This window comes from Habropoda laboriosa, unplaced genomic scaffold (assembly GCF_001263275.1).
Source record: "Habropoda laboriosa isolate 0110345459 unplaced genomic scaffold, ASM126327v1 scaffold9, whole genome shotgun sequence".
Classification (NCBI taxonomy): Eukaryota; Metazoa; Arthropoda; class Insecta; order Hymenoptera; family Apidae; genus Habropoda; species Habropoda laboriosa.
In genome coordinates this window covers 56,783-70,754 of record NW_017100191.1, presented here as the reverse complement: position 1 = coordinate 70,754, position 13,972 = coordinate 56,783, and the positions used below count along the sequence as shown (strand labels likewise).

Here is a 13,972-nt window from a genome sequence, read left to right as displayed (position 1 = left end):
GAAATTCAGAAAAACACAGGTAAACTTCCATTGCATTTAAACGATATTCTCCACCAAACTGGACAAAGTACAGTAACACTTGCACTGTCACTAGTGGAATCGACCCTACATTTCTTTTTTTTTTTACGTGGAGGTAGGCCGACTCTATGTGGTAAACAATTGGCAACCAAACGGTGGCTCTCCCTCTACATTCGACGGATAATGTGTACAGGTGTTTAATGTAATTTCTTAGTAATTTGTTTTTGTAAGTCATCCAAAGCGATATATTATGAAATTAAATTAATCATTCAATAAGTATTAACATTAGATTGTTTCCTCGATATGGCCATGGTGGTCCTCAGTGACTGGAGTGTCTCAAATGTTTAGCATAATTAAAATAAAATAAATGTTGTCAACTAAAAATTTTGAATGTCATCGCTAGCTAGACATTATTTTCAATTGAAAAAAAAAATTATAAAACATAATACCATAATCCTATGCTTAAAATGTATTTTCTTGTGGCCGCCTGACAGGAACCTGTAAATCTGGCGGGACAGTGAACGTGTTAATAAGTAAATGTTATTCAAATTATATCGTGTTCGATATCATTTTTATCAGGAAAATTTCACCAACATGTTAAAAAAAATTGTAGATGAAAAAAAGTAAAATTAAAGAAATTATATTTTTCTATTATGATTTGTCGAGCCGCGTAATCTCGTAAAGGAAACCGACTGGTGTAGTGTTACACGCTTGACTGACCGCGAGCGAGATAACATGGGCGCAGCAATGACGCAGACCTAGGCGTAGGACCATCTATACTGTCACTTGTAGAATCCAAACTTACTGACTCTTGTAGAGAATTTACTGTATTTTTTTTAAACCTAGATAAGCAATGTTACATGTATATGACCCTTTTTTGTAACAAATAAGTCCAATTGTTACGGAAAAGTGTCACATATGTATGTGTAATGAAGCAATTGTTTACATTCCCGACTAGAATTTCAGTTAAGCATGCCTAAAGACGAATGTGGGCCTAATGCGGAAGGAATAATGCATACCTAAGTTGGGCATTCCTAACAGTTGCCATACGTGGCCCAAATGGGGGTGGCCGAGCGCACGCTTAGGTTGGGCATACCTAATAATTGCCATACGTGGCTGAAATGGGGATGGCCGAGCGCACACCTAAATTAGGTGGAGTGGGGCTCTCAAACTTATATGTAGGAATATCTACAGACATCTCAGTGTCGGACGTACGCTTGCGTGAGAGCTTTCGACAAGATAAAAGTTTTTACAATTTAATCCATACAGTGTCTTGATGAGGTATTCTTCGTGAGATTTCATTAATGTCTCCCAATGACAGCCTAATAAAGCTATCCTAATATGGGCCTAATGCGGTTGGCCTCATTGGATAACCATTGGGAAAGCCTAATGCGGTCCTAACACGGCTTTCCCAATTAGGCGGTCGTGAATATTCCTCGTTACATACCGCATGCGGGCCTTACAGGCAAATTAGGCTAGCCTAATGCGGACCTAATATCTGCCTAACTGAAATTTCTAGTCGGGTTGCTTCCTGTCGACCAATTGTCCTTTGAAGTACATTTTAAATGAAACTATTGGAAAGAAAATGAAAAAAGAATTCATAGTACAAAGGGTTAAGACTGTGAGGCGTAACTTATGAGTAGACTGCGTATTTTTATGCATTTATAGGAAATTGGAAGGTGCAAAATTGCACAGAATGCACATAATATGAAAAAATATACAAAATATCCAAATTACAGTGACTTTTATAATACATAATGGGTCAAATAATTTTCTACCGAAGTTCTACTTTTTTTACTGTATTCTCGAAAATATGAATTTGCATAAAAATCCGCAGTCTACTTATGAATTAGGATATCGTCGTCTTTCAGAATCATACAAAATACGTTTCGATGTTCTCTGGAAAAAACTACGTTAATGAAAATTCGAAGCTAAGATCGAAATCTTTTCTTTTTTTATTAAGCTCAAATAATCCCCGTCACAGATCGAAATCAATGCGGTTCGCACGCTTGAACGCAGTACATTCCCTAAGGAAATGCGATCTCCGTGAACGATTCCAAGGGTGACTCGATGCAATCGGGATAGGCCAGGATGCAGTCACCGCCAGATCTTCCCAGTCGTTCTGCTTCCTGATACAATTGCTCGACGCTCTGGTGAGTGGAATTAGCCGTCCCTGGTAAGTCCTCGCTCGGCCTGATTGAGAAATTCCAGTTACCCTTTCAGCCTCTTTCGAAAAAGAGAAAAATAATCGCGAATCGGTCTATTTTTAATTATCGGACGAAAATTTTCTAAATCATCCGGTGTTGCGTCGTAAACAAACACAGATTTTTTCGCACGTTTCGTCGCGGTCAATAGACCGTTTTCAGGGTGGCCTCGCACGAAGGCCCACACCCCAAGACACTACATGGCTAGACTCCAGAACCAGACTGCGCTTCTTACCCTAGCGCCTTCATTGTTCGATAATATACACACTGCAGACGCCGTAGAAATTGCAAACCATTCTCAGAACTTTCCACCTTCCACTGCCTTTACACTTTCCTAAAAGAAAAGACATCTCCACATCATCCAACTCCAAATTAGTTCCAACTACCCTGCTCCAAATATTCAACCAATCACATTTTAGACGAGTTTTCCTCGATAACACACCATCAGTGACGACTAGACGCATTGCAACCTTCGTAAGACACACTTCGGCCTTCGTAACGCAAACTAGACTCAATCGAACCTTCGTAAGACACATTTCAGCCTTCGTAAGGCACATACGCACAATCTAGACGCAATTCGGCCTTCGTAAGGCACACACAACACATAGCAAATAGCTCTCGACCAACTACAGTCCTACAGTACACACATCCCTCCATTTACGCGGGTTCTTTTTTACGCGATAAATTGTATCTCTAATTACGCGGTACTTTTTTACGCGATCTCATTTTACACGGTCAAATAGGTTCAGTTTTCTATAAACTTTCGTTGAATTTATTACATATCAGAGAGACGCAAATTCTTACTTGAACGTACTAATTACACAACTCTGACCTTTTTTGGTTTTTTTTTAACCTCTTGTTCTACGATTTAAGTTTTGCAGTACAGATCCTGACACCGAATAAAACTTATTTCTGTTTTCTGAAATATCATTATTTTTGTTATTAACCTATGCGATTTAAATGTTTTTATAACTTTACAAGCTTTTTTTTTTTTTTTTTTTTTTTTTTTTTTTTTTTTCATACAAGCAGACTCCATTTACGCGAATTTTATCCGCGTAAAAAAGATCAACGTGGAAAGGTCAATCCGCGTAAATGGAGGGATGGGTGTATGTATATTAAATACAGCTAATACAAAATCCAGGGTGTACTTTACTATCCATCATTACATACATACAGTCCACTTCTACTCTCGAAAGACTTCAATTTATCCCGCGTTAAGTTACAAAGTCGCGAAAACACTAACCGTCGACGCTGTGACGCACAGCATCTGGACAATTTCGGAGGAAAATTCGCGATTTTAACGTGATTTAAAGTGACGACGACGACGGAGATGAAGGAAATGAAATAAGGGAAAGAAGAATCGATTACAGAAAAGTGCAACAGTGGCGATAGCAAATAACGAAGGTAAGCGACTGCTAGTAGCAGTATTATTGACATTCGACGCACGCTGGCCGGGACGATTGTTCAGTGGATGTTTCGGCAGAATTACGTCGGTAGAAATTTCACGGTGACGTGTGTGTACAGAGAGGCGCGCGGCACGGCACAAAGCGAAAACCTACGCGAAACACCTTCCATTAGAAGCTTAATGCACGCGCCTAACTTCGTCGCAATTAGAGCGCCGCTACTGGCTCGGTTGCAATTTCCTTCGAGTACACACGGCCGCGTGCGGAATGGCAAATTCGTGCCCGGTTTTCCACCCGTCCAAATCGTCCAACGAAAGCTTCGTTTCGTTCTCCTACCCATCGACCGCTAATTCGATCTGTCCTCGTTACTCCTGTATCCCCTTTTGTACCCCTCAAGTTGAACACGTTGAATCGTGATAACCAACTTTGTTACAGAGTCAATAGAAAATCTGCGCTTTTTCTTATCGATAAATCGTCTTGAATATATAGAATAAGATATAGGAAGAATTGCTGAGAAATTCGAAAAATTAAGAAAGTTACGGATATTCTATAGAAATCAGTTCTTCTCGAATATTTCGACAATTTTGCAATTCGATTAATTTGATATTTCTTTAGAAATATTTTTCGGTAGTTTGCCTATTGCTTGTACAACTGTGATAATTGTTAGTGTTAAGTCATTAGGATTAATGCGTTTCCAGACGCGGGTCTGGAAATTTCCCGGTCTTTCGCAGCGGTCATAAACTTGGGAAGCCATGAATTTCGATGTTTTTTCTATGGCCATTGTGCACATCTACTTGCCATACTTTGGCTTTCTAGTCCTTTGATTTCTATTTGACCGTGCTTCTGCGCCCATTGTTCGAGACACGCGGAGTTTCCGCGCGCGTCACTCAAGGGTGCACGGGCACTTGAGAGTGACCGTTGACTTGGAGCCGTCACCTTAGTTAGTTTTCGGTACCTAATGATTGGCAAACGCGTTAGATTCAACCACCTCCCTTGTCGAGTTCGAAAAATGTAGTTGACCAACCCGCGTGTCTCATCCCCGCCGAAGGCTCGTATCTGAGGTGTCTTGGAGATTGTCCGAGCCCTCGCGTTAGTTCTTCAGAAACATAGTCATTTGTTATTAGTTATTTGTTTTCCGCAAGGAAGTGGTCCTTCGAGAACATAGTTTTATCTTAGTCGGCACACCACGTGCAAATTCGACATAGCCCGAAAGTTAATTTGTAACTACCATGGGCAAGATTTAACAATTGGGTTGCTGCGTAAGTTCTACGAAGCGTGAACTACAGTCACCGCGGAAAGTATGTTGACATGCTATGAAAATGTACATTTTGAATGAAAGTACAATATGTATACATACATGGTTCTATAGATTCGCTTCGTCGATTGTTATTTGTTAACTTTGTTTTCAGTGCCACTGCGTGGTACAATTCAGTTTACGAATAGACGTGTATATGCTTTTAAATTTACATGAACAGCTCACACGAAAAGTAAGTTGACAGACGATTCGTCCTTGAGATCAAATAATTGCAATTTTACATTTTGTAAGTGTAGTGTGTGCTTTTGTGCATGCGTGTGCCTGTCGGAGCTGTGAACAGAGGAGCAGCGTTGTTTGGTGGTTGCTAATGATTAGTTTGGTTGTTCGCGCGCCCCTTTTAATTGAAAAATCGCCCATCCCTTACACTTTTGATGGGAGAAGCAAGACTTGAGAATTATTATGAAAAAATTGGCTGGTAATAATGTAATAGTAGAGGAGAAGGTCTAAATGTGGGCTACCACTTTCATTTTAGGATTTGTTGTCAGATTTTTAAGATTGAATATATGTCAATAACATGTTTACTATATGATACGAAATAAAAATAAGCTAAACAAAAACAATGCATGTTGCAAATTATATATTTAAGATAAAAGGGAAAATCTTCATTTTTTGAAAGGTGGTCTAAATATGGGCCACTCGTAAAACAATCGAAATGAAAAGTATGAACTGCATATTTCAGATTGAAATATTTGAAAACATGTTCAAAATGTAGATAAACTTAAATTTAAATGCTATTTACAATATTTACGATCTATCCACACTCTATCAGTGAGCGAATTAGTTAAAGAAAATCCAGAATTGACTATCCGTAATATTGCATCTGAGCTTGGCATTCACAATTCAAGTGTTGTAAGGGGTCTCCATGAAAGTGGATTTATAGTTCAAAGTCAGCGAAAAATTTACTGGACCCGCGTCTCTGTGTTTCGCTTCGTGCTAGACAAATTCGAGAAGATCTTTTGAAGATGAAAAGTGGGTTTTGTGCAATAATGTAACGGAGAAGAGACATTGGTCGAAAGTGCAGCGAGAACTGCAAATTAAAAGACCATCCCTTGTGAATTGAAAATGCGTCCTGTACCTTGGCGACAACGCAAGATCACACGTGGCGATGGCAACGCAAAAGAAAATATTAGAACTGCAACGAGAACTTACTCCTCATCCGCGATATTTCCCGAATCTGGTACCAACAGCTTTTCACATCTCTCCATCGCTACAAAACAGTTTAGATGAAAAAGCTTGAATAATTTTGAAGCCGTAAAACGTGCAATAAACGTGCAGTTTTATGAAAGAAGCATAACGCAACGTCCACTGTCATAAAACATAATGAAAATTTCATAGTTTAAAGTATAAGCTATTTTCAAAAGTCTACTTTAACAGACAAAATTTATGCAGCAACCTAATGTATCTACCCTCCTTTTTATTTATTGTTCGAAGGAAGAACAACTTTCCCTTTGAAAAATAATTCTTTCCTTTCTAAAACAGTTTTCCTTCCTCTTAATCGCGAAGATGTTTCAATTTTCTTCCACCGTGATATCGAGGGCACGTTATACAGCGTAACTAGCGTCTTCTTCTATTCTAACCCGGGCCAAAACTGGAAAGAACGATCTGCAAAATCGTTAAACGAGGCCACCACCGCCAGTATATGGATTTACTACATTATCCCAGTCTATTCGTGCTTCGTTACGCCGCGCCGTCGTCCTATTTTGTCGCGAGCGAGCAGGACAGCCATTAGGGACTTCCAACGGAATTCATTAACCGGGAGCTCCTCAAGAAATGAATTTCGTTTCGGAAAGTACGCGACGGTGGCGGCGGCGGCCCGCTTCCGCTGGTCTCAAAGCGCGATTCGTCCCAACCAACTTACGTTAAAATTAAGTGGATCACCTCCTCGAGGACATCCTGGCGTGTCCTTCCAAATGGTGTCTCCGCCATCTCGCAAATAGTCCTTAAAAGACATTTCCTACCGTCCCTCCAGCCGTGCCTGTACATGGAGAATGTTCAATTTTAATTTCTACCTCCTTTCCTATATACGTACATACCCTATACACGTGTATACATGTACACACGCGTATATCCTTTTACTTTACTCTCAGCTGCCTTTCAGGCCTTTTTTACAATTCGACCACGGTGCTAGAAGTAATTTTATTAGAGAAAGTCGCACGCTGGCGAAGCTCCTCGGTGAACCCTATAGCCGCGAGATGATATTGGTTTTATAAAACGGTAAAAGGGAATTCTTAAGCGTGTCCCGTACTTCTTCTTCTTCTTCTTCTTCTTCCTCTTCGCCTATCCTGCACCGCCGGCCAGAAATTCATTATCCACCCTTTCCCATCGTTCGTCGTTCGACCGGCTGCCTCGAATAAAATTATGTACCGCTCGAAAAGGGGATGCAAATTGGAATTAGTTTAAACCGTTTCGTCCGGTACTCGTGATGCGTTAATCACGGAATACTCCGTCTAGAAAACTTTCACGTTCGCTAATTCGGCGATTTCTATTGAAAAAAGAAAGAGAGAGTGGGAGAAAAAAGACAAAAGAGAAGGAAAATACAATTTTCAAACAATCGACGATGAATTTTTCGAGTTAGCCAGGTCTGGGATTCGGTGGAATGAGTTCTCTCCGTAAGAAGAACGAACCTGTGCAATTCACTCCATTGAACCGGTTAACGATCCATTTCACGCGACACCACGTCTCCCTCGTCAGCCCCGAATCAACCCCGACACTTTCTTAACTTCCACAGCGCCTTTCCAAAGCGAAGGAGTACGCTTGTTACCTTAGCTTCAGACCCACCCCCACTACCCTAACGCTCTGCCCGGAGGCAAAGTAATTGCCTTATGTCCCAATTAATTTATGTTCAAGTTCTTGCCTTTACCTTGCCCCCATCTACCCCTCTTCCCTCCCCTCCTCCACCGTTCTAGTCAACCCTTTGATCTTAGGGTCTCTACGTAATACTCGCCGACTCCCTGTAGACTGTCCCATGTTGACCTGCAAAGCGATGATCGTCTTCGAAATTGACAGTAACCTTAATATCTATTCATCGTAGATTTCTGTATTGTTTGATGTAGAAGAGAAATTTGTAATTAGGATATTTTCGCGAGTTTTTCTTCACACCCCTATTTTTGCGAGATATTTTCAGGGGGGAAATAATATCAGAGTATTGCGAAATTTTGAATTTTTTTTCTGTTAATCGAGGTAGCCTGTAAGAATAATTACCGGTGCAGTATTAACCCTTTGGACTCCTTTGTTGAGTGTGACTCGACATCAGTTTTATTCACAGGTACGAATGAAGTAATTTTTAAATTGCCAGTTCAAACATGTATTATATTTTGCAATATCTTCTTTATCTGGATGAACAATAGGTGACCCTTAATGCTATTTTCAAAAATTGCTTAAATTGGTTCCTATCGACCATATGTCTTCTGAAGTGCGTTACAAATAAAGTTCTTAAAATAATAGGGAGTTATTGAAAAGAAAATTTTAAAAAAAGTTTGGAGTTCAAAGGGTTAATACCTAATCTTTGAAAACACGTTTGAAACTCGATTTTCGATTAGTGAAAGATGGCAAAATATGCGGTACACTTGGTGAAGAAAAAAGAAAAATTGAAACAATCTGTTATTCATCGTGGCTGAATTTTTCGTGCGGATTAAAGACGATTCTGTTTGTGAATAATCGAACGGTTCATAAAACCGCGTTTCCAAGTTGTCAGCGGCGCGTGACGAAGCCTCGTTTCCCGTTTGTTTCGCGTAATCAGCGGCCCATTGTGCACAGCATCGCCGATAAACACGAATGTGGCGAGCCACGGCTGGATGATCCTAGGCTAGAAAATGGAATTTCATTAAGCGTCCCCGGGAACGATCGCGGCCAATTCCGGTGTTCGGTTAATTACGAATTTATTCGTTCTATTCTCGCCCGTGTTTGCCGATTCATCGAGCAATTTTCAACGTTCACGCACCAACCGTGCTTGTCTCCTTCCGTCTATTCAAGAACATCCGAATATCCCATTCATTGTCCTACCGAAACCCCCTAAAATCAACTTGTAACTCGGAATATGGAAATCAGAGAAAATATAATACTGACCGGTTCAACGAATTCTCGATGGCCTCGTAAGTGTCCCGAAGACTGAGATCCCTCGCCTGTCTGGCCGGTATTATTGTAGGCTCGAGCTCCGACAAGTTCGTCGGAAGTTTATAATTGAATTGGAATGCAGACGAGAACACCATGCCGCCCCTTTTGTTCATGGTAACCGGAACCGAGACGCCGATCGTGAACTGGAAAATGGAACGAGCGGATGAGGCAGGCACACGATCGAAACAACTTTTCCTAGGAGAAGAGGAGGAAAGGATGTTCGATAGAGAGGAGAAGGTGAACGGTTCAGATGGTTGGTCGAAGTCGTTGCACAAGTTTGACGCATGTTTGAGAAAAGATTGTACAGTTTGAAGGAGTTTTGTAGAGGAACGCGAGCTTCCATCGATTAAAAGGTTCTAATATCGTCTGAAAAAGGTGGTGACAGTCGGGATAAAAATAAGGACCTAATTGTGCCAGGTCGAAAATTGAGTTTGTTTTGGGTCGTTGAACTTGTCTCAGCAACCGCTTTCGGATAATATAAAAACAATAATAGCTGTTAATTTAAAACAATTTATGGCATCGTTACACGAAAACCATTGCAAATTTGAAAAATCTATTCAAGTCGTCGTATTGTGCGTAAAAAATAATTGAACTTTGTTCTCTTTCATTTTTCTCACAAATTTACCACTTACGAGAAAAACACTGGAAGCTAATAGCGTGCACGCCCTGTATATTTTTACTGATAAGAAATATAATTTAAATTATATAATACTTTCGGTACAAACATAGTAGGTGTCCTAATACTTATGAGCGGCACTGTATGTATGGCATTAAGAATAGAGTTACATATATAGTGAATAGAAAAAATTTTGTGTGCCTTCATGGTGAAATGGATAGTGTATCTGCTTTCCACCAAATTGTTCAGGGTTCGAATCTCGGTTACATAATGAGTGTTATGTTTTAATTTCCCCGAGAAGTTTCTTCATATTTTTCTGAAATCCTATATATAGAAATCGATAATACATTGAAGAAATAAAATATTATCGGAGATAAAATTAACACCATATTTCCCACTCTCTATGGTATTCAAAAAATTCGACGAATTTTTAAGGGTATTACAACACGTACAGGTTCCTAACACTGTAGGACTTTCAATTTTCCGATGATTTTCTTCTTCAATTTCTGAAGCATATTTTCAAGGGGGAAAATCTCCATGTTCTCAACACCCACCGCCAAATATCCAAGAAATTCTCGATAAAAATTGATGAGTCGAGTAAAAAGAAGCAAAAATCGAAATCAATAAACCTCGATAGCCTATACTCTCGACCCGTAACGAACTACACGTTGAGCTGAAAAATCTGAAGTAGCCCGAGATTTTTCTCCGATTTTCCGTGAATCCAGCGTCAAGCGTACTTTCTATGAAAATGGGCGCATCCTCCGGGAAGAAGAATATCCGGAAACCACAACGAAGACGCAGAGCAAAGTAGCAAACTGGATCTCGACTTCGAGCGTTGTGCAAGAACTTACCAAAACCAAGATTCACTCCTGCCTGAAATCTTCTCGTGCAACAGTGTATCAGAAAATTAGAGAAAATTTAGAAAGTAACAGGAAAAAAAACGATTGACAGAATGTCTTCATCTCTGAAAATTACAGCTACATCTCGCTACCCTGCTATTTTCTCAAGAAATTCCTCAAACATATGTACATAAACAGCATAATAATAAGCAGACTAATTGTAATAATCGGATTTCAGGCTACTCGGCCAACGAACATCTCACGAAGCAAAGGAATACTTTATCAGACACTTTACAACCAATCGTGCGCCCTATCAAATAGCCACTTTCAGAACGGCGACCGTTCTGATTTTTCACCAGACCAAGTGCCGACTTTCCGCCGTTGATTTATTTAAAAACAACCCCGCCGCTTGCAACAGTTTCAACCGAGCTGTGACTGCGAATCACTAACAGAGCCTTTAAGCTTCTTTTTCGAGATTGCTTATGCAAACGTTCCATGAAAACCCCTTATTAAGGACGAATCGCTTCCCCTCCTCCTCCTGCTCTTCTCCGCCGGTTCAACAAACGGAGGATTCGTCGAGCTGCTTGCCTCTGGCCCCGTCTTAGTCAGAAAACATTAAGAATTCAATGCAAACAGAGGCGCGATCTAATTAGAGGAAAACTTGCGAAAGGGTGCTCATTATCCTGGCAACCAGCTTAATAAGTTTCGCGGGCTGCCTAAGAAGATAAGAAGCGCCGTTACACAGTGGTACGGTTTATCCCTCACGGCGAAATGTTTCGACAGCCGGAGCTTCTGTTTCGCGCAGCCAGATCGGTGAATATTTCACCGTGAAATGGTTTAACGATGATCGTGAATTACTGTATTGTTAGCGATACACGACAAATCTCACCGGAAAATGAAATAAATTCGAAAACGAGAACGACTGATAATCCTTTCGGTAGACACCAAGCGATTATTTTATTAAGCAGAAGGTTAGAAAGAAGTTGAACTCCTTCTTTCATTCTCTCGAACTTTCAAGTGAAATAAAGCTGCAAGAAAATCGTCGGAAATTGAGAATGTTACGAAAGGATGTATTGGGAGACTGATTTAATTGAGTCGTTTATTTTGATAGCGGTGTAAGTCCGTTTTCCTAAATAGTGAGATATTTAAGGGTTCGCGTTTTAATCGACTGAAAATCACTGGTAGTCTCGCTTTATGTTTTTTGTGGTGACAAATGTCGAAACTTTTGAGGTATGTAAAATATATCGGATTTGCTTGAAGAAAAATTGGGACTTTGTGACCACAAATGGACCTACACCACTATCAAAATCATCAAATTTTCAGTAACTTAAATCATATTTAATTACTTAGAATTCAAGGTTTTTCCGAAAAACTATATTATATTTTCAAGAATTTAAATCTTTTATTCATGTTATGCCAAGCAAAATTGCATATAACTTTAAACAACGTTATACATTAAAAATAAAAAACATATTCATGGTTTTTAATTTAGTAATTTAAAACATCTTCATTGACACCGTGAGAAAAGTTTTTGAAATAATTGTGGTGCATAGGTGGAATATAAGGCAATAAATCACTCGTATCTTTATATTTAGCTGAGCTTATGGGTGTAGAAGTTTTGTATAGAGGTGATAATTTTATGTTTTTAAAATGTTTCGGTCTATGATATTTGATCGTAAGATTTAACAACATGCTTTACGCGCAATTCATGCATAATCTCGATGTTTTTAAAATGGACTTACACCACTATCAAACTAAACGGCTCAATTAACACTCAAATGTGTACCATTAACCCTTTCGTTGCGGCAGATTTTAGTACGTAACGTACGTGACACAGGCAAAATCTTTCGTTTTGGCCGTTAAAAAATTTTTCTTATTAAATTAAGATGGAAGTATTTAGAAGATAAAATTAAAAATTATGTTAAGGTGCACGAAAAGGTGCGAAAGAAATTTTCAAAGCGATGTAAAAGGGTTAAAAGAATCGTACAAGGGCTTAGAAAATGAAACTTATTTAATATTTGAAATTATTTCAAACGCCATTAAGCGATATAATTACCTGAAATAATGTCCTCTTGGGATACAAAAGAACGCTGTCACTTCTCCAAGAGAAGAAACACAATGCTACGTTCGCAGAAAGTAATAAACGGAACATGTTAATTTTTCAACACTGTCGGAGGTCACAAAACGTTTCACGGGAGTAGTTGGACGCTGATTTTGGATCACTGGTCAACGAACTGCCGGCGAATGGCCCCTTATTTCGCGCGCGCGTTCACGTCGACGAGTTTATGGCAACGCGATAATGACCGTTGGAATTCGGAAGCCAGTACACGCGGTGTTTGCGTTCGACGAGCATGTACCATTCGAAATTATGACCACGGTGAAAAATTCTGCTAACGGCCCTGGAGGCGAATTATCGGTCAATTTTTACGGGATTGAGCGACGCCTCTATGCGTGTTTCGAAAATACGAAATTCACGCGCGCCGTCAAATTGACGGCCGCGTCCATAACAATCCGAATAACACTGAAATATTCACCGTAAAAACAGTTTAAATGATATTTTTTTCGCGATTTTTACATTTTTCCAAATTCTATCGTTCCACAAATTTTCATTCTTTTCAAATTTCCATAACTGTAAGTTAATCAGCGTCTGACCAACGAAACCGATCATTCTCAATAGGGATAAATCGCGATCAAACTGAATTTTAGTCATTCTAAAAAAATCATTCCTTCGCGACAATTGCAATTTTCACGATTCTCGAAATTTCGTCGCGCCGTAAATTGATCAGAGCTTGACAACGAAGCCAACAAAGTTCGCAATTTGAATAAATCTGAAAAAAGCTAGAGAAGTGTTTGCAACGAGAAATCGTCAATGTTTGTCACAGAAGAAAACGCGTATTCGTGGGATTTCACTTTGCCCCGTTAGTTTTAACCGCGATACCTACCACTTGAACGAGGGAAAAATTTTTTCTTTGATGCAATTAGTTGTCGCGTGGAGATGAATAAAAAAAATTCCGGTGTCACATCAGTCGTTTGGATGACGTCGATCACGTCGAATTGTAAAAGAGAGGAAACAGACCAAGACAGGCGCGTTTTATCAGAGTATTCACCGACTGCTAGGAAAACCGGCGCGCGATTCATCGGCATATCAGCTTAACCCCTGCCAGCGATAGCGTTGTAAATCCAATAATTGCCCGGGCCCGGTCGTTAAGCAGCTTTAATTAATTCCGTTTCCAACGCGGCGCGATTAACGACCGAAGTTGAATTAAAATCTCATCCAAGGACACACGATCTGAAACTTTACCGTCCTTACCCCCTCAGACTATCGTCTCCCAGCATCGTGTTATTTCTCTTCTTTTTCCATCCCCTGTTTGCGTTCCATATCAGACTTTACCGGTGCGAATATTATTAAAGAATTGAAAAATTCGAAACATTTCTGCATATGCAACGTTATATTTAAAATATAA

General features: G+C 39.7%; 1 protein-coding gene across 1 annotated transcript; it reads right to left on the bottom strand.

The window, feature by feature from the left end:
* Positions 1-2,045: 2,045 nt before the first annotated feature.
* Positions 2,046-12,660, bottom strand: LOC108580216. Its single transcript, XM_017943925.1, has 4 exons — positions 12,565-12,660; positions 9,006-9,196; positions 6,799-6,915; positions 2,046-2,211 (listed from the first exon to the last, which is right to left on the bottom strand). The coding sequence occupies exons 1-4, from the start codon at positions 12,658-12,660 to the stop codon at positions 2,046-2,048; spliced, it is 570 nt and encodes a 189-aa protein (XP_017799414.1).
* Positions 12,661-13,972: the final 1,312 nt, after the last annotated feature.